The following is a 21,543-nucleotide window of genomic DNA, read 5'->3' on the forward strand; positions in this document are numbered from 1 at the left end:
CAAAACAAACAAATTCTGTTCATTAGTGGTCTGGGTTTTTAGGCAGCATCAGGATGAAGTCACAGCTCTGGACTTCTGTCAGTACACAAATTTTAACCTTATATGTACACAGTAACACTGACTGCTGTGTGAAATTCCTTAGGGTAAGAAGGGAGAGATTTACCATTCTCCCTTTTATGTTCTCCTCTCCACAGTCTTTACTGATGGCTATTATGATGGTGATCAACACACTGCTTCTCCATGTTGTTTTAGTAGTTTTAGTCCATCTAGAAATACACTGCCAGGGCCTAACAAAAATACAAAAAGGGTTCAGCTGTTCATCTGTGGTTGGAGATAAAGCAATATTAAGAAAACTAACATCATAATACTACTTCAATTTTACACTGTCAATATTTAAGTCATTAAAATACAAAAAGGGATTTCATATAAGCCAGTGTTTTAGAGGGAAAATTAAATTACAACCAGTACAGTCAACCCAGGAAAATTTTCTTCAGTTATACTCTGTTGTGACTCAAAAGGTTCTAACTCCAGCGGGTTGAGGGAGGGGATTACTGAATCTGGACAAAGTGCATGTGTTACAAAGCAGCACAACTTAAGCAATGTTCTAGGCAATGCAACATTATCTCCAACTTCATTGGATGTAAAGAAATTAATTCCAATATGCTAATGAATTCAATTTAATCATCCCCGCCTCAGAAATCTGAGAAATAAATGTTAGAAATGACTTTATATGTATGCAAGATATAGAAGCATACCTAAATATATGAATGCACATATTAAATTTAAACCAAAGAGTATGCTGACCTAGAAATGACATCCCCCATTAAGTCTGGGAAAGTTCCAAAGCCAGAGAACCAGTCTACCCTCAATAAAAAGGAAATCTTTGACCTCTGATTTAATGTTTTCCTTCCATTGCTCAGTACAGATCTGCTACATCTCAATTACCCTTAAAGAAAGGTTTTTAGATTCATTCTTTGACAAACTGAATTGGAAAACAAACATATTATTCTTTCAAAACACCAATCCCCTAATTCACTTTCGATTTTCATTCGTGCCCACCGGATTAGCAGCTTTGGGGGGTCGGGGGGAGAGGGAGAAGAGAAGCAAAGGAGAAAGGGAAGAAAAACTGATTCGTTAGAGAATTAAATTATTTAATCTTTTTTATTACTTGACCTACCATTGAGACAATCTATAACAAAAAGAAGAGGGTATATTAGCACACACAGTATAATCAGACTAGTGACCAGGAAACAATACAAAATGGTCCTTTGGCCATCTCTGCTTTCTAGAGCAGTGGAGCTCATAAATCCACTTACCAAGCCCAGAAATAATGACTTCTAAAGCCCAGAATATCCACTGAGACAAATGATGCCAGTCGTGATTTCTCATATAGACTGCACAAAGATAAGGCTTTAAATGTGATCATTTTTAAATTCAGACTTAAATTTTCTTAGATTAAAAACTACAAAAGGGAGTAAACAGCAAAGCCCAATGACTTAAGAACAAAACTCATTTAGAAATCAGTGTTATGAATCTAAATATACATGAGCATGATTATATACATATATGAAACTCTGCAAATTTATGGCATTCTAAATAATTTAGTTAAGTACAGTTTTGGCATTTAAACAAAGATCAAATCAAGCTTTAAGCTAATAAGAACATAATTTTTATTTTTAATCTTTTAAATATAAAAAGCTAAACACAAAATACAGACCAGAAAATCCTCATTTAGTAAAGATTATTTTGAAAAATAAAAAATTTGAAATAAGGTGGCTTTCTATCCCACACTAAAATGTAAATAAAATCTCTTTCCCAGATTTATACTCCAAACGTATTAACAACCCAAAAGCTGTTCAAATCTATGAAAAAAATTTACCATGACCAATTTAAATTACCTGGGAAAGGGGAAGGAGAGGGGATTAAAAATCAGAGCCAGATGCACACAGATGGAAAAAATGCTTGCAGTCACCCCAATATAACCCTATATATTATATAAATCACAATGCAAATAAAAGTGCCTACATTATGGAACTGTGAAATTTTGTTTCAAAAAATAACAATAATAAAAATAAACAGTTGGGTATCATTGGTGCACATGGAATAATGTAACAACACATAACCTTGATAAGGCTGGAAAATACTGAAATAAAGTTAAGACTCAAAACACTCGTTTACACAAAAAAGTTTGCCAGAGAAATAAGCTGGTAGATAGGAAAGCAGAACTTTTCAGAAGGATGGCCTTTTAGACCCATTTGAAACACAGACACATCCTACCCCACCCCCCAACCCACCATAAATTCTAGTTGATGTAAAAAGGGGAGGAAAGGTTAAAGCAAAGTAAAAAACTTCTTCCTAAATCTCCTGCCCCAGTGAATTTAGTGGGGCAAACCTCCCAACACTGAACTGTGTCCACCTGCCATTTCTCCCTTTAGCAAGCCCACCTCCATTTTGCGGTTACAACATTTAGTCTGTCTACTCCCAGTAAATCCAATCTCCTGGAATCAGTGCTTAAAGAGCATAAGAGATTATTATCCTGGCCTCAACTGAAGGATATACATTAACCAAAAACTCTAAGTTAACAACCAAGAGTGCAGACCTCAAATTCTTATTCTCAGTTCAGCATCTGACGGTCAACATTTGGCACGAGCTGGATAAAGGAAGGTGTAATCAGAATTTGTGAGCTGAGGCAGATGTAGTTAAATCATTACCCAATATTTGCAGCTTATGATTTGGTGTGAACCTTAAAAGGCAGGTAGGTATAGACAGCCACACCTCAACATATTTTAGAATTGGAGAGGAAACATTAAGAACAAGATAGAAACAAAACCAGGCAAAGTTGCTTGACAAATAAAAATTCTTGTTAAAAAGAAAAAAAAAAAAAGAACTGATCATTTCCACCTGATAATTAGCAAAAATGGGCGTTTTTCCACCCTTAAACTAGTTTATATACAGGCAGATGTCTTTCTACTATACTAAGATTTTTCTATAGCTGTTTTTCCTAATCCTCAGAGCTTAATGAGAAATCGTTTATTCTATAAAGAAATATAGCATATATGGCCACAGTCTAGAATCTGCTTATGATAACAGGAAACTTCTGTCACTTGAAAGGCAATCTTGCACGGTTACATCATGACTCTACGGTAACTCATGTGGCGCAGGGTCTGCCCTCACCAGAAAGCATGGCACGCGCGGCCCAGGGTGAACACTAACACTGCACAGAGAGAAGCAGGAACAGCCAAGTCTCCACAGAACTCTTTCTATTTATTTAACTGTGTATGAGCACTCAGTTAATGCTCCAAAATAAAAACGGTGCAATAAGAGCAACTTTTAACAGAAACCGACAAGAAGCTGCGATGCCAGTGGCCACGTGGTGCTGCAAAGAGGGGCCAGAGAGCAGTCTGCATGGGGAAGCCTGGACAGGGAGAGGCGGAAGGGAGGCACGGGAAGCAGGTTTCAGACGGACAGGGACACAAAACTGTTGTACTGCTGGATGTTCCGTTTGAGGATGTCCGAGCACGGGCCAAGAACACGTTCAAACCTCGGGCGGTCCAGCTTGACGCACTTCAGCGGGCCACGGGCAACCACGGTGGCAGCGCGAGGACGATTCATCAGCAGCGCGATTTCGCCTGGAGGAGGGGAAAGGGCCGAGAGTAGGCTAGCTCCCTCAGAAACGCCTCCTGAGGGGCGCCCTCCGGGGAAAAGAAAACCCGTATTTTCCCTCCTAGTAACTCAGTACAGGCCACACTACATCTGCACCTCGGGGAAAAAACCAACTGACAGATATGAGACAATCAATAACTTAATTACTATCTGAGTCAAGGTCAAAATCTCATCCTCAGAGTCGAAAACTAAAATAAAAAATAAAATTCAGGAGAAGAAAAGACAAGATTATGAAAGACTGTGATAGCTCACTGAGAAGTGACTTACAGAAACTATGTGTTTATTGTGAGGAAATCCACATACCAAAATAATCAGAAGGCCCCAATCTTCCGACTTCAACAAATTCTTCATTTTCTGAACGACGCTGTAGCACAGCAGCTGAACCCTGTAACAAAATCACCAAAAAGCAAAACACATTAATACTTTCAAATCCTGGGTGGCATTTTAAATATCCTATGCAATTTTAGCTACTCTGCAAAAAAAAAAAAAAAAAGGACTCAGCAGTTATTTCAAATCCTGTGTTCATGTGATAAAAGGTAATTGAAAACAGTCACTACAGGCTTGATGCTTATTTACCCCAGCAGTTCCTGCTAGGAGGTACTTCTCATCACACTGAGGTACTTCGAGGGTTCAGACTCAGGTTAGCAAACTGTAGAAGGAGGGCCAAATCCAAGCTCACTGCTTTTATAAATAAAATTTTATAGGAACAATACACCAATTCATTTAGATACTGTCCATGGCTGCTTTCCCACTATGACAAGAGTTGAGTCTGCAACAGAAACACTATGGCTCATAAATGCCTAAATTACTTACTGTCTGGTCCTTTACAGAAAGAGTTCCTCGACCCTTGGTTTAAACAACACCGATTAGCATCTACTGAGCCACATTCACAACAAATCTGCTCTGTGGATCTCCTTGGCTGGCAAGAGTATCTGCTATACATTTCCATGGATTGTGACGATATAAAACATGGTAACATTTAGAATTTAAATACCTGCCTTTGATCCTTGTTTGCCAAATTAGCCCAAATGCATGATTTTAACAAGAACGGTGTAGTACATCACAGCCTGTGTGCTAAATGGCTGAGTTCTGTTTGGCTTCTGTGAGGAGAATTAATTTAAGTAGGTCAGAATCCGGCTATTACTTCATGCAAAGCCCTCATTTAAAATGTGGTGGCCTGGCTGAAAACCAAACGACGACATTTCAAAGGGAATGATAATTTTTAAATAAAACTGTTTATCTTAAGAACGGTAGCTGTAAATGAGAACTGGTGCCCCCTAGTCCCCGCCCGGCGCTGCCCCATCTTTACCTCTAAAATAATGAAGAACTCATCTCCCGGCTCCCCCTGCACCACAATCTTCTGCCCGTCTTCAAACTGCACTGGTTCCAACGCATCAGCTACCGTGAGACGCTCCCACTTGTCCAGAGATTCTAAAAGACAGGAATCAAAAGAACTTCTCTGCATTATTTGGTATTTTGCTAAAAAAACAAAAGGTATCAAGAAGTCAACCAAAATACTCTAGTAGTGGCTCTAATCCAATATGGCACCTGTCTTCAACTACCTCTCATCTCACCAAAATCCTCCTGTTACTTACAGATGACCCTAGAGCCTTCTTTCAGTAGCCCAGTGGCCAGGTTAACCTATACCAACTGCATCCGATGGTACAGGGGTAAGAAAAATGTAATCGTTAAGTATTCCTAAAGACTGCCATCAGTGCAAATCGAACCTACAATTACAGGACCCAAAAGTAATAGTTCCAGAGATTCAGAGAAATAATTTATCAATTTAAATCCTCAGTAGAATTAATTTACAAAACCAAAAAGAATAACTAGAAAATAACTTTTGTTCCCAAAGGCCAAACTAACACCCAAGACACTAAACAAATGTAACCATTTCAGCGAAAGGACAAATAAGGGCAAAAAAGTCAATTCACTATAACAAAGCAACAACTCAAGACTATATTACCTTATAAAAATCGCCATTTCCCCTCCCGATGAAGGACAGCTTGTAATAATGTCTCTAAGTCCACATAACAAAATATGTAGAAATGCCTCCAATTACCCTACTTTACTCTAAATTTCCCCACACTTCTAGCATTTTTTCAGAGAAAGCAAGCAAATGACACCTATTCTTTCTACAGAGGAAATGCATTCTTGGAAATACTCACTTTCCTGAACCAATAAACTCACTGATGGAGCAACAGAGAAACAAGTCCCAGGGGGAATAACGGTGAAAGTCCACTCAGGAGAACACTTCCAGTCTTTCTGTCTCTCCAGGAGGAATAAGTAACACTTATTTCTAATTTAGAGGTCTGTCATATACTAGCAAATTAAACACACTTTAAAATTACTTCTAACTTAGTCAAACTTCAACTCTGCATTCCATGTGGTTTTTGTTACCATTAAAAAAAGAAAGAGTTGATAACTGGAGTAATCTTTATGAAATACAATCAGTTTCCTTAAGCATTACTAACACTTCAATTTAACAATTCTCCATGCAATCTTCCAGAACTTACCTAAAATAGACACTTTACTAAGAAACTCCTCATACATCTTGCGCTTTCTCAGCGTGCTTCCCTATAAATGAAAAAAGAAAGTGTAATTCACATAATGCTGTGGAGTAAGAAATACTGTTTCAAGTAAATGAACAACAACAGAGAAGTCAAAGCTTGCTGCTGCTGCTTGATACATGATTGTTTTTTTCCTGTTGAAGATGGTAAGCCCTCTGTTCAGTTCAATCAAAAGCTCTTAGTAACTTGCTCCTAAAAGAAACACCAGGTATATGCCCAAAGAATTCACAAATTAGTGAAATGTCAAAAAAGCAAACAATCAGTTCTCCAAAAAAACAAAACAAAAAAACAAAAACCCAAGTAATATATGTGACTACAGTCGAATATATTTCCAGCCCAGCGTCCTTTTCCACAACCTTGATCCTCCACAGAAGGAAGGAAATACAACTGCTACCATATAAACAACATCCCACCCTGACAAAAAAAAGTACCGTAACCCCAAACTAAACCAAAATGTCTTATCTTCAAGGTTTGCTAAATATATATCTGGGGGACAGAAAGGGGGAAACACACAGTTCCTCTATAATAAACATCCCTTACACAGTAAATTGCCTTGGCAATTTATATACTTATAAATCTATATGTATAATATGTATTTATATTATTTAATATTTATAATATGTATCTATTACATAAGTATATACACAATAGATATACATATCTCCATCCCCCAGTCCAGAAAATTTTCTAAGTACGTCCAACCGCGTACTGTCAAACAGCCAGACATGTAATACACAAATTTAAGAAAGCCATTTAAGATGACTAATGCCATTTACTGGGACTTAAAACACCCAAGCTACTCCATAAATTTGTCAGAAAGTTCTGAGAGTCTAATTACATCAGCAGAACATTCCAGTGCTTTTATTACTTCGTTTATTCCTTTACAGTGAGAGGGGACATGAAACCTGCATCACTGCTAATCTCCTTTCCATTTAGAGAAGCTGATCGCTTCTGAGTAGCCTTCAATAACGTCATGCACTCGGAAGCAGCACCTCTCAGGCCGACTGTAATGTGTAAAGATCAGCTAAGGGAAGATGCACTGACTGACAAATGGAGAGATTCCCAAACATAAGCTGACCACTGCGTATACACATTTGTTTCCCATGTTATTTCTGGCCAAAGTTTTGCTCTAAAAGATCACTGTCTCAAACGGTATAATGAATAATGCTAAGTTGGGCTTAATACAAGCATTCAATCGTTAAAAGTAAAAAATATTCTCATTTTAATGTGGTGATACTATTTAAACATTAGTTACACAGTCTGGATTGTGAGCCACACTCCAAAACCCATGTATCTTACCATAAGGATTCTTCTATAGCTGTCTCGGTCGATACCCCACAATTTCACATTTGTCTTTGCCTTGACAGTGGCTGCTCTGGGTGTTCCATAAATCAAAGCAAGTTCCCCAAAGCTCCCTCCTTCCCCAACACTGGTTGCCCACTCATTGTTGACATAGACCTAAAATACAAAAGCATTGTTTTTTTCTACATAGACAAATACGTAAGTATTAAAAACCTGCAAACCTTTTTAAGAGGTCAGAATCCTGAACTTTGTTTTAAAAAATAAAATGTGTTACATTTTCGGTACACAATGGAGCAAAACAGCTGACTTCTGACAATGAGTTAAGTTCAGAGTGTCTGTAATTTACCTAGTTTAATTATCTGATACGAAAAAGGTCCTCTGTAAGGATGACCAGGGCAAAAAAAGTGAACTAAGCATTAATATGAACCGTATGTATTTACAGGGCACTGTGCTAAGCAAGCATTTTACCTGCAGGAGGTACCGAGTTTTCTAATAATCTTATGCGAGCAACAAGACTTCCAGAACCAAGAAAGCTGTACCAAGTCTCCCAGCTCATGACCGGTCTAGACTCTCCCTGACACCTGTCTTATTCCACAGCACACACACACGCCTTAACCACTAATCTAGCAAAAGTTCTGAACTGTAGGTCTAGCTAAAGAAATTACCTTTAGAAAGTATCAGTGTCAGTAAAATATTTGGCAAAAGGAATCGAACATACAAGGATGTAACAGCCCTTCAGAAACGCTTAGAAGCAATGAATATCAACAAGTTGACTTTTAAGATTATCAACATATTTTTGCAATTATTAAATCTTACATCCATCTCTCCTTGATCAATCACATAGAAGTTATCCCCTTCATCACCTAAAAATGAGGAGAGTAAAAAAAAAAGTTAGAAGCATATTAATTAAAGAAGCACAAATCAAACCAAATTAATGTAAAATAATGAACTTATGTTAGAGAGGTGCTGTGAGAGAAGAGTTTACAAATTAACAGAACATTTCAAGAAAAAAAGTCCAGCAATTTATTTTAAAAGTCATAAAACTGAGTTTTTAGTCATCTCGTGGCGAAGAATGCCTCTGGAAAAAAAAAAAAAAGCCACTTGTGTGTACAAAGACATTAAACATTACATCATCTATAACAACAACAAAACAAAAAACAACTCAAATAGTAAGCAATAAATATCAGATTGTCACTAAACAAGAAAACATATGGATTATGAAGACCCATGAAAATATCGAGAGTAAATAAGAAAGGAAAAAAGAGAGGATACCAAAAGATGAGATCCATGTTACTATATATGGTCAAAAAAGGTAAGAATCAGCAGTAGAAGGCATAGAACCTTATAAAGAGATGGGCTAGATGATGAAGAATATAAGTGTTTTGCTTATTTTCTACTTTATTTTACTTCGTAAGTGGTTAATAATCAATATAAAGGATATATGAAATATGTGTGGTTCTGGAATTCCATACAAAGTAAAAATGCATGAATTCCCTTTAACAGTTACCATAAACAAAACTATATCAGATGTTAGGGAAATATTAGTCCCTTAGGCAAGGTGTGCCTTTTAGCTCAGAAGATTTTAATTAAAAGAAATAAGAAAATCCAGTAGTGTAACAGAAGGAAAATGGTAGGCTTAAAGAGAAAAACAAACTTCAATAATAATAGTGCGTGCCATAAAAGCAGCAACCCTTACCTTGCTGAATAACAGTCTCTCCAGCAATAAAGGAAACCGGAAACATGGCATCAAAAATATCACTGCAAGGGAGAGAAGGCCTCGCGTTACATTTCATGTGCTGCTTCTGTGGATTTCAAACATTAACCTTAGAATTAAAGCTCCCAGATTTTCAGCCTGGATTGTTATCAGGTGAACAATTACTAAGAGCCTTAAAACTTGCAACAGTGATGAGACTAGTTTGGGACACCAACTGTACTGGAAAATAGTATAACAAAGTACCTGTACCTACCTTCTCTCATTATCATCAAGATGTGAAAACAGTACATTCTTTTCAATGGCTTTGGCTAAAGCAGCCATTGTCTTATAATCTTTTGGTATAACCTAAGAAAGAACAGAAAGTCAAAATGACAATTCCATAAACCAAGACCACTTCATGTTTGCAACCTCAATTACAATGAAATGTCAAGCTACATTACGGTATTTAAACAAGGCTGCTTTGAGTTAAATCTTTTCAACACAACACTCTCACACTGTCTTTGATCCACAAAGTACTCAACAAATATTGACTCAATAATCCCCTTTGCCTACATCTAGGCCTGTGTTTAAAGGCTAGTATTTGGTTCCTAGTCAACAACTAAAGGAACAAACCAAAATCACCTTGCCCAAGGTGATTAGTGAGGCAAAACTAAGCATTTTATGACAACTGGTCATTTTCTAAACTGTGATCACGTACTGTTAGTCTCACAACCTCTTGCGAGCACAATTCTCTTCCCGCTTCAGGCTAACAGCGTAACTCGAAATGGCAGACTGGCTCTAAGAGCCAACTGAGACAAATGACGCTTGGGGGTAAAAGGTTGAAAGCCACAACATGAATTACAGGATGTCAAGAAACTGACACCATGATTCAAGAGAAAAAACTGCCTGCTCTTCTACTGCAAAACAACATGCAAAAGAAAACCCCCAAAACTCACTTATGCACTGTTTTATAATTACTGATAGTTATTTCCTGTGATGGCATGCTGTTACAGAAACCTGTTCCCCAAGTACCCAGGAACTGTCCAGGATAGAGTACGATCCACCCTGTTTGTGTTTTACTACTCAAAACAGTACACGCATTCATCAAAGGAGACTGGATGACTACCACGTGGGTCCCAAAACCATGTCCTCAGTGTTCAGATATCAAAACTACCTTCCTCACGTAGGATGCAGCATCCTCCTCCGTGTAGACCTCGGCACTGATGGCACCTCGTCGCCTCCGGCCCTTTACCGCTGGGTTCGGTGGAGGAGGAGAGATTTCATCCTCCCTCGAGTCTGCACGAGAGCTCGCTTTCTGCAGAGTCTGGATCTGTTTTGCCTCCTCCTGAAAACGATGGTAAGTTTATAAAATGAGACCCTTCAGCATGGCATTCTTCAGCTGGTATTCTCATACTCCAATGACGGTCCTTCTCAGTCACTTCAAATCTCTCCCTCTATTACCAAGGTGAAAGTTAAGGGGCAAAGGTCAATTACAAATGGGGGAAAAAGTGGAGAGTCAAGCTTGAGAAGAAATACCCTGGAAAGACTTTACTGTTTCTCAGAGGGTAACAGATGCTATATTTATTAATGAACAAAAGCCACTGGTACAGGGCACGTAACATGCAAATAAAAAATTATATACTCATTATGATAATATACCGACAATGATTTGTAATGCACTCAACAGTAATGAACTGCAAAACAAAAGGCTGGTGAATTAGTGTGAGATCCCTGCCCCGCCCAAGAATGCCATCTAGGAATAATCACTCAGGCACAGCAAAGTGACAGAAGAATGTCTAGATTACTGTGTTACTCCATTAATTCAATATGTATTCTCTGGATCTGCCACGCCAAGTCTACACTAGGCAAGGGGAATATAAAAACCAATAGGAGGGTTTCCCTGGTGGCGCAGTGGTTAAGAATCCGCCTGCCAATGCAGGAAACACGGGTTCGAGCCCTGGTCCCGGAAGATCCCACATGCCGCGGAGCAACTAAGCCCGTGCACCACTACTACTGAGCCTGTGCCCTAGAGCCTTCGAGCCACAGCTACTGAAGCCCACGCGCCTAGAGCCCGTGCTCCGCAACAAAAGCCACCGCAATGAGAAGCCCATGCACAGCAAGGAAGACCCAACGCTGCCATAAATAAATAAATTTTTTTAAAAAACCAACAATAAAAAAAAAAAAAAAAAAAAAAAAAACCAACAATAGGAGAGAGTCCTGAGCCTGTGGAGCTCATATTCTAGCTGGAGTCTCAGGTATAAACAAATAATGAAATGTGATGGTAACCTAGAATTTAACTAAGATCGGATGTAACAATACTTCTCCTAACAGAGCTGGAAGCATTCTTTATGGTCAGGGTTGACACCTGAAGTTAAAACAAAAAAAAGTTTACCTGCTTTTAAAATCTTATTAAACCAATCCGTTTAAAACTGATATCAACTACTTAACGTTCTTATTTTTCAGATCTAGGGCCTTAAAAAGAAATTCCTCTCAGGTCTTCAGTGAAGAATGAGTTATGCCTGACGTAAAATCAGAATGAAAAAAGCCAAGAATGGTGAGCTATTTACATTCTCATTCATCTGACTCACCCTCCATTATTTTTCTAAGCCATCTTTCAAATTCTAAATGAACTCAGCATTTACTATTTCTGAAAATTTTTTGATAAAAAAGAAACTAAGGAGCTGCCTACTTTTTCTCCTGAATGGTACTCAGCTCTGCATTTGGCATCAAGACAAATAAAAAAACATATAAACGCAGCAAGGAAAGTCTAGAACGATAACAATCAAGGCAGTAATAGTGTTTATCTCTATTATAGACTCATGTTTGATTTTTATTTTTTGGAGGGAGGAATTGGCTTTATTTTTCTCATTTCTCTAGATTTTCTAATTTTCAATTAAAAACACAGTAAGAAAAGCCTGTAACAAAAACAACTTTAATATATTTGCATATTTAGTTACAAATGCACTTACCTGTTGACCAAATAATCCAGTAAGTCTACTGCCAGGAATTTATTCTAAAATATGCATGTGTGTGAAATGACAGCTATATATAGTTACTTATTATATCATTGCTTTTAATAGTAAAACACTGGAAACCACCAAAATGGTTGTCAACATGGTGATTAAATAAACTGTAGTACATCCATACAATGGAATACCATGCACATGCTAGATATGAATTTGTAAGTGCCCATATATTATCCCTGGAACACAGGCTGCACTCTAGGAAGACAACGAAGTGGGAAAAAGACTTTTTATTGTCATATCCTTTTGTACCTGCAGAATTTTGAACCATGTGCAAATATACAACCATTTAAAAAAAATACATTTTTAAAGAAAACCCACTTCATTTTCATTCCGGTAATTCCAGTAAACAGGTAAGGTTTTCCCATTCCATATTAACAGAGAACTTTAAAACTCAAGTCTCCCCCAAAGTCTAAAGTTCAAGAGTATAAATGAAAACACAAATTCTACCCCCAAAACCTGTCACTGATATTTCACAAAAATTTCATGGAAAGTTTCACAAGTAATATCTCATTTGGAACTGTCTTCTATCTAACTGAATTTTTAAGACCATTTTGAAGTACCAAAAGCATTTTGATTTTAACACTGTTCCATAGGTTTTCATCTTCAATAGCAATCAGCTAGAACCTAATCCTGGTGACTCAGAGCCATTACTCAGATCATCGATTTCTATTACATGTTTTTACGTCCTTTTTCTTGCTGTTGTCATTCATCCTATGGTCCTTCTCCTCCCTCCTCAGTTCTCTCACTTATTAAAACAAAAACAGACAAAAGAACCCCTCCCAGTCCACTTACTGTCAACATATCCTAGAGTATTAAGCTCCGATGCTGTGCCCACTGCTTACTTAATATGCTTTCAACAATCACTATTTGTCCCCTCCCTGCCCCTACCGTTCCATGCTTCCCTGTAGGTGAAGTAAATATCCCGTCCCACGGACTTGGGGCTGGGCATGTGGCTTGCTTTGCCATAGCATGTCCTCTTGTAAGATCTGACTCTGGCCCCCGCAGCATCCGATCCCCCTCGGCCTTGGGAGCAGCTCCTTCCACTCGACCCCAGAACAAGACACATAGAGCCAAGAAGAGAAGGTCGCTGAGCCCACAAGAGCTCCACATGACCAAGAAATGAGGACTTCTGTAGTAAAGGAATGAAATGTGGGGGTCGTATGGTACTACAACATACAGCTACTACCCTGTATGACCACAGCCAAGTTACTAGATTTCTCTTGGTTTTACCTGCTACCTCTGTAAAATGGTGATAATCACCAACCTCACACCTCTGAAATAATGAGTATGTATGTATGTATGTAAAGTGCTCACACAGTACCTGGCACGCAGAAGACACTCCATGGTCGGAGCTGTTAAAATTCCTCTGATCTACCAGACAGGGAGGTTCTAATAAATATATGCAGAAAAGAGGATTCAAATTACAGGTAACAGTCTGAAATAAACCGCAGAAGCTTTCAATGGAGTTTTTTGGTGCATTTCTTATTGAGCAGTTGAGGGTACCAGAAACATGACCCCTGGTTAACACAGGGAAAGAGGTGACAAGAGTGTGACCATATTTTCACACATATAACCTAACACCTAATGCACAGAACAATGAACTGTTGAAAACCTAGTTACTTGAAAGTCCAGATATTTACATTCAACCCTGGCTAAAGGAATGTATGCAAGTGAACAAAGATCCTTGAATTATAGGAAAAAGTGTTAAGCTGTGACTTTCATTAAAAGGCAAAGAAGCCAACACACATTAAATTAAAAAATCCCACGTGCAAAGAAACTACTTTAATGATCATTTCTTGTTTTCCCCTTGGTCAGTGCTTAAACAGGGCTATGAGAGTACAGGCTCTGAAATGAGCACCACACACTCAACACTCCCTATAAAAAGACACACCCTTCACGTCTCACCAACCTCACCCCTCATCAGATGGCTTCTATTGATGTCCAAAGAGAAGAGGGATCACCTTACGGTGATCAATTTCAGAATCAGGTCTCCAGGAACACACTTCACTTCAAAACAGGGAAGGCCCACAGCAGCCTGGCGCTACAGTACTTCACTATCAGGAAACTGCTTAAATAAGAGAAAACCAGACTTTCTACCACAATTCCAAGACAGCAAGGCTACATTCATCGGGACTGGTTAGGTTTGTTTTGTTGTTGTTGTTTTTTGCGGTACGCGGGCCTCTCACTGTTGTGGCCCCTCCCGTTGCGGAGCACAGGCTCCGGACGGGCAAGCTCAGTGGCCATGGCTCACAGGCCCAGCCGCTCCACGGCATGTGGGATCTTCCCGGACCGGGGCACGAACCCACGTCCCCTGCATCGGCAGGCGGACTCTCAACCACTGCACCACCAGGGAAGCCCCTGTTGTTGTTTTTGATTAATCTAATCATGGTAATAGACACCAATTTCAACAAACAGCTTTTCAAGAAAACAGTAGAAAACTCCTGATCACTGAGTCACCCACTTTTTTAAACATTAGTAAAACAGACTTTTTTACTAATAAATTATGCTGGTTAAGAAACTGTCCAAACCAGTGGGATATATTACAAATATTTCTGCAATACAATTAGATAATTAACAATCATATACCTAAGAAAATGCCTCCCAACTGGTTCACAATTATGAACCACATCAAAACTTCAATATGCTTAAGAAAACCTGTCAATTTATCTTGCTGAATTTCAGAAGCAAATCAAACAAACTACTCAAAACGTTCAACAATCCAAACTTTCTCATTCATCATTTTTTGAGGGAAGTGAACTGAAGCATCCACCTTGATGGAAAATGATCATTTTGCTTAGAAAAGCACACACCACATGCTTAGGTCCCACTGACATATACAGAATGAGGATGAACAACAACGACTAAAAACTGCACTCATTTTTTTTCCAGAGGAAACAAGTCCTGACCAGAACTGTAAAGTAAAAATTTGACAACCATCAATCTTGATCTCTCTGCTCTAGAGTCGATTCACCTGAGACATATTCTACAGTAAAACACACTTCACTAATTCAGAGTTTCTGAAATATCAGTCACAAGCTAGACTCAACTGTTTCATTACAGTGATTTCAAAAGGTGGGATAAAACTTATAAGTTACTTGTTTTGCTGAAGAAAAAAGCATTAAATGCTTTCAAGTACTGTAGAATTTCTCACTTCATACCACTGCTGTACTACTTTTAAAAAAATTTTTACTGGAGTATAGCTGATTTACAATGTTGTTAGTTTCTGCTGTACAGTGCCGTACTACTTCTGATCAACTGTATCTAGTCAGTTATTTCATTTAGTCAGTTTTATGTACTAATTAAAATAGTTACAAGGAACTATGTTTGGAAAACGAAAACCTGTTAGCCAAGTAAACTTAGCATACAGATTGGTTTTGGTAAGTTCTACTGATTACAAAGTTAAAAATTACTTCAAGTGCGTTAACTACACTTCTTTCCTGAGGTTCTATTTTAGATGATGATGATTATGATTATAAATTATGATTTCGTCAGAATTCCTTTTCTTCCAAAAGATACAAATCAGCGACACTCTTACAGCATCCCCTTTAACAACCGTCAGGGTCATCTCACGCTCTGCCCATTTATTTTTACCTTCTCCAACCTCTCAAAGTATTCCCTGAGGAATGCCATGGGCCTCTCGGGCCGCGCGGTGCACAACTGCACGATGGAGTCCTTGAGCAGGGCCTGGATGTTGTGCTTCTGCACGTAGAGCTCGCATTCCCGGAGGCTGCGCTCCTCCTCGCTGGCGGTGCTGCCAGACGCCATGGCTTGCTATGGGGAAAACACAAAGATGCTTGTGAAAACTGTTTACAAAGAGCAAATGTCAATTTGGCCTTTGACCTAACAAATTCACTAGGCAACTGATTCACAAAGATTTCTTTCTAAGTAGATTTTTTTTAAAACAGGGAGGTGAGGGCTAGGGAGTGAACTATGTACAGAAATAGCATTCTCTCAAAGTAGTGTTTCACTGAGGTCCTGCTGCACAGGATCTAGGCTCTGCAGGCAGCAACAGTGAGAAGAACCTCAGCTCTCGGAGGAAGTATGAGCCACTTATCCCGGCAGAGGCGGGGTGCTGAGGAGTCAGGCCCTTAAGGGAATTTCATTCAGTTCTCCTCCTACAAAAGAAATCATGACTCCGTGCGAAGTGTGTACATGGCAAACGGGACAGAGAATTACAAGGGCACACAAGTCGGCTCTAAGTGAAAGCAAGAAAGCACAAGAAAGAACATCTGACATTCCTTATACGTAACCTGGATCCCAGGGGAGTGTCCTAATCTCACCCAGCAAACCACTGGAGCAAAGGCTCTGGTTAGCCAACTACTAGCGCAATCAACATTTTTTAAAACACAAAAGAAACCCCAGATGAGTTATAAAAGCAACTTTTAATCCTAGACTCTTTTTACCAGATTCCAGCTCTAGATGATAACACACTTACCCACTAGTAAGAGGGCAAATCCTTAATAGAAAAAAAAAACCCACATAAACAAAGAAACACCTTACCAAGTAAACGATAAAAGATTTGTACAGGAAAAAAAACATTTTATTCATCTGGACAGGAAAATGTTAAAACATTAAGTTTTAAACTCACATGAAGACTCAATAGATAAAACTGCATTTAGTTAATTTTAGAAGGTTCAAACTACCTCGATGTGAAGTAAAATAAACAAATATAAGAATGGGCAGCTAACCTCACCCTGGAATTAAAAGCTTACTAATTTAACAAAGGAGCCATAAACTGTTTTCCCTTCAACTCCTAATTATAAAGTAATTAAGATTAGAAGATAAAAGTGAGGTCTCCTCCACTTTGCAACTGAATTCAATACTAGTTGGTCTTTTCCAAATGTAATGTCACAAAACCACTGAGATGACATTGTAAATTTCAAAGGAGAAACAATCAGCAGAGTAAAGAGCTACAGTGCTGTTAGGCATCTTGTTTTGACAACTTTCATGGCAAGGGTCAATAACAAGCAAACTAATTAACAGACCATGAGAAAGTCTGTAGCTCCCTGACAAGCCCGTAAATTAGAGGCCACAGAAAAAGACTCATGCTGCTACTTCAGAAATAAACACTCTAATACAAACACAAAAAACAAAACAAACGCAAAAAAAAAAAAAAAAACACGTTACTTTCGGATAGATTTACACCAGCCTCTTTTCCAGTTCAGACAACCACACGAACTGAGAACCCACTTCAGTAGGATTTTCTGCATTTGAAAAAATACTGTACTGAAAGCCACCGAGAACAATGATCAATCAGATCTTTTTATGCTTCAAAACATTCAGATCCATCTCAGGAATATCAATACATGTATTCAACGGATCAGAGAAATCATTCGAAGATCAGGTCTGTGGTAGAAATGAGAGAACTGGGGCTAAGCGGTGAGACTGGTTTGTTGTTTGCAACAATGTATTTAAAACACCGAAAGGAGGACACTGGAAATAAGGTAGCATATTAACATAAATGCCCAAGGACTGGCGCAGTCAGGTCACCGTGTGAACCCTGGAATATCCCTATGTCACAGTCTTAATTTTTTAATCGAATACACCTAGATTAAGTCCGTCCTCGTACTTGGTTGTAAAAGCCTAACAATTTAGCTCCCCCCGCCCCCAATCATTTAACTGCTGCAAAACGTACACTGCATTGCCTCTCCTCCTAAAAAAACACTGAGATTCTTTCTTTCGGAAAGTCGGTTTTGACACAATTCCGTTTCAAAGGGATCACATGCGAGGCGCTATGCCAGACACCTTGAGAAACTCGCTGATTCAGGCCGCAGACCCTCAGACCAGCCAGGAGCCCTTCCTGGGGGTCATCCTCGGAGCACCGAGAAGACCCATCTCTCGGGCATCCCTCCGGTGGTGACGCCGTTCGGCGTCGCACCTGCACTGAGCTGCCGGGGGAGGGGGGCGGGTCACAGGTACCGCTCACGTTTCGGGGGCAAGGACACGGAAGTGCCCTTCACTCCACTTAGGCCACAGTCACGGCCACGAGCGGAAGGGAGACCCATCCTGCATCCCGCTCTGGTCGGAAGGCCAAGAGGAGACCTGGGGGGGCGGGGACCGGGAAAGGGGGGCAGAGGAGAGGGAACAGAAAGCCACAGAGCGGCCGGGCGACGACCACCGCGAGGGCGGGGCGACAATCCCGGGAAGGAAGGGGAAGCGCCCGCGGGAGAGGCCGGGGAGGAGGCCGGAGGGAGGAAAACGAGGACCGCGGGGTCCCCAGAGCAGCCGGAAAAGCCAGGGGGCGATGGCGGATTCCGGGGACATCTCGCCACCGTCCTTCAGGAGACGCGGGAGGGCGAGCGGGGAGGCCGCAGGGGTGGGGCGGCCGGAGCGGGCCCCGGGGTCTGGGGGGCGCAGACCCCGGCCAGGGAGCTAGGCCCGCGGGAGGCCCTCTGGAGGCGCCGGGCCGGGAGGCGCAGGGGGTGCGGCCGTCCCCCGCAGGTCGCTCCCCGCGACGCCATCTTGGATCGGCCCGGCGCCTCCAAACGGGCGGCTGGCGGCAAAACTGGGCGCGCGGGGGCCCCCGCCGAGGCCTCTCACCTGCGGGCGGGCGGCGGCGGGCTCGGACTGCGGTCGAGGCGGCGTCCGGCGGAGCTACCTCAGCGCTCCCCTCCCAGCCCGAATCCACTCGGCTACAGCTGCTCCTCGGCGGCTCCACCGGAAACGGCCGCGCCGCAGCCAATCAGCGCCCGGCTGCTGACGTCAATGCGCCTCGCTCTGGCCAGAGCCGTCGCCTTGGCAACCTTAAAGGGGCAGCGGCCCCGGGTCCTCCGCCGCCGCTCGTTGAAGGACCCTCGCCCCTCCTCCGCCTAGAATGGTCCCCCTTCTACTCTTCTTTCCGTCCTATCTCGTCCCTCGTACGCAGCTCTCCTCGCGCTTACCTCTGGTCTTCTCACTCTCTCTAGCCCGGGGCTTCCCTCCTCTGTTCACCTGCCGCCCCTTACCTGTTCCAGTCTGGACGCCACAGGTCCTCTTTTTTCTCTCTGCTGCTCTTCGCTCGCTCTCCCCGCGGCTGTGGGCAGCTCCCCTCTCTCCTCCTCTCCTCTCTTCTCCCCACCCTCACTCCCACCTCCCTCGCCGCCTCCGCCTTTTCTCCCTGCCTTCAACCCCCGCCCCCAACCCAGGCCGACCCACGTGGGGCGTCTCGGATGACAGGTGGGCGACTCCGCCCCATAGCCCGGGCCGGAGGGGGACGCGGGGCCGGGGAGGGGGAATTCCTGCCGCTTCCAAGCCCCGGAGGAGGTGGCGGATCCGCGGCAGCTGCGCCAGGGGCCGAGCGCGGGCGGATCCCGGGATGCGCACGCCCGCCGCTTATCCTGTGCTCGGCTAGCGCCGCGGCCTCTGGGCTCCGGGCCGCCATCCGGTCCAGGAAATCCGAGCCCTGCCAAGTGTCTACTTGGCCAACCGGGCCGCTCTCCCCTCCGGGGGTGCTGTCGCCAGTGGAGGCCACACAGTCCCTATAGGCACAAAATGCTGGAAAGGACTTTGTCGGGGTCCAAGAGAGGCCTGAGTCCTTCTAGCTCCTGGAATGCCCCATCCTCGCCCCGACCCCGCATAATGAGAAGTACAAAACGTGCAGGTGGGCACAAACCGTCTGTGACCACACGAGAAATCCCAACCGCCTGTAAAACCTGCCCTCATCGTGGGTGATGGAGGGGAGGGCGGGGGAGCGACTTCTTTACTGCTTCAGCCATTTTTTTTTTTCCCATGCAAGTATCCGCCCGTGGAAGAGGAAAGGGGATGAGAGGCAGGGGACGCTTTCGGACATATGAAGTAGCTAAAAGAATAAAGGCCCTTGGAACACACGTATCTTTGTGTCTGGCTGGTACCTGTTGTACCCTTGGGGTATATAGCTCTAGGGCAGTATGTGTAAAATACACAATGGATTTAACACATAATACACAAAATATAAAAATACCTCTAATAATTTTTATACTGATTCCAGTCCGAAACCGTAATATTTTGGATATATTCGGTTAAATATTATTAAGATTAATTTCGCTTTTGTTTTTTACCTTTTTAATATAGCTATTAGAAAATTTTTAATTTCCTCTATGACTCGTGTTTATCGTATTTCTGTTGGACATCACTGTCCTAACAGGCCAGCTGCTCCTCTAAATCCACCAGTATGATAAGGCCCCTGCTTATCAGAGTATTTCTTTTATTTAGTTGTGGTTATCCCTCCCCCTATTCCCCCCCACCCCCCCCACCCCCTACCCGCCGCCACGGGCTTTCTGAAAGTCAGAGGAAGCATAGGCAACATCAGAAAGGCCAGATTAGGCCTATAAGAGGGGAATGTAGGGGGGAAGTTTCTTCTCCCACCTACGCCCCCAGGGACTTTCGCCAGGGATGGGTGGAATGGGAGATTCAAGGCACAGCCTCAGTCGTATATACGATTTCACCCTTGTCAGTACAAAGAAAGGCTAATTAAACTGAACCCTAAGCTGGCAAGCAGGAGAGGGAATTCGATAACCCTGAGCAGGCCCGGTCGCGTTCTGAGAAGAAAACACTGCGGTCGGATAAATCTGAGTTTGGTTTCAGGCTCTGCCATCTCTGGTAATTGACTTAATCCCCATGAGCCTCAGTTTCCTCAATCATAAAGGATGAGCGGGGCTGTGCTAAAATGAAGCAATAAAGATAATACCGGCACACAGGTCTATAGCACTTACTGTGTTCCTGGCAGTGTTCTAAGTGCTTCACTCATAATAATTAATTGAATCTTCATAATAAGCTCTAGCATCAGTATTATTATTATGTTATTGTCATGGAAGGAGAATGAGGCCTGGAGCAGTTAAGTGACTACTGTGTTTCGTACCTAGGCAGTGAGCCTAATCACTCTCCTTTGCAGCATGTATGTGAAGAAAGTGCCCAGCACAGGGTGGGATACAATCGATAAATATTAGTTTGCTTCCCAGTTGCCCTCCCCTTCCTCAGGAGCTACCCACCACACTCCTAGGTTAAGACTGAGTTGCACTGTGTCCCATTCTCAGTATTACCTTCCTAAGAGAGTCAAGACGCTTAGTTAGAATAGGGAAACCAGCAAGCTGGTGACATTGAGCCTGGTGCTTTGAGTGGCAGCTGACTCCGTGCTGAGGCCTGGCTGTGTGTCCCCATTCAGCTGCATTCAGGCGCCAGTCCAGCCACTGGCCGTCGTTTCCTGTGTCTGTCGCACTCAACCTTGTTCTAGCTGCCAAATCCTCCTAGGCTGGGGCTTTGAAAGACCAAAAGGGAAATGTGCAGCAGATAGTTGAGCCTGGGGAGAGTTCACTGAGACAGCTGCTGCGAAAAG

The 21,543-nt window shown here is 41.9% G+C and overlaps 1 protein-coding gene across 2 annotated transcripts; it reads right to left on the reverse strand.

Annotated features, from left to right (window-relative positions):
* Positions 1–1,142: 1,142 nt before the first annotated feature.
* On the reverse strand, positions 1,143–19,302 carry PRKAR1A (protein kinase cAMP-dependent type I regulatory subunit alpha). Of its 2 annotated transcripts, none has more exons than XM_060081610.1 (11): positions 19,199–19,302; positions 15,846–16,025; positions 10,403–10,573; positions 9,503–9,594; positions 9,232–9,293; positions 8,352–8,398; positions 7,533–7,691; positions 6,180–6,240; positions 4,973–5,094; positions 3,967–4,048; positions 1,143–3,629 (listed from the first exon to the last, which is right to left on the reverse strand). In XM_060081610.1, the coding sequence occupies exons 2-11, from the start codon at positions 16,017–16,019 to the stop codon at positions 3,457–3,459; spliced, it is 1,143 nt and encodes a 380-aa protein (XP_059937593.1). In that variant the 5' UTR covers positions 16,020–16,025; positions 19,199–19,302; the 3' UTR covers positions 1,143–3,456. The 2 variants fall into 2 exon arrangements, with proteins under 2 accessions (XP_059937593.1, XP_059937592.1); XM_060081609.1 differs by lacking the exon at positions 19,199–19,302 and adding an exon at positions 18,795–18,938.
* Positions 19,303–21,543: the final 2,241 nt, after the last annotated feature.

Source organism: Mesoplodon densirostris, chromosome 18, assembly GCF_025265405.1.
Source record: "Mesoplodon densirostris isolate mMesDen1 chromosome 18, mMesDen1 primary haplotype, whole genome shotgun sequence".
NCBI classification, from domain to species: domain Eukaryota; kingdom Metazoa; phylum Chordata; class Mammalia; order Artiodactyla; family Ziphiidae; genus Mesoplodon; species Mesoplodon densirostris.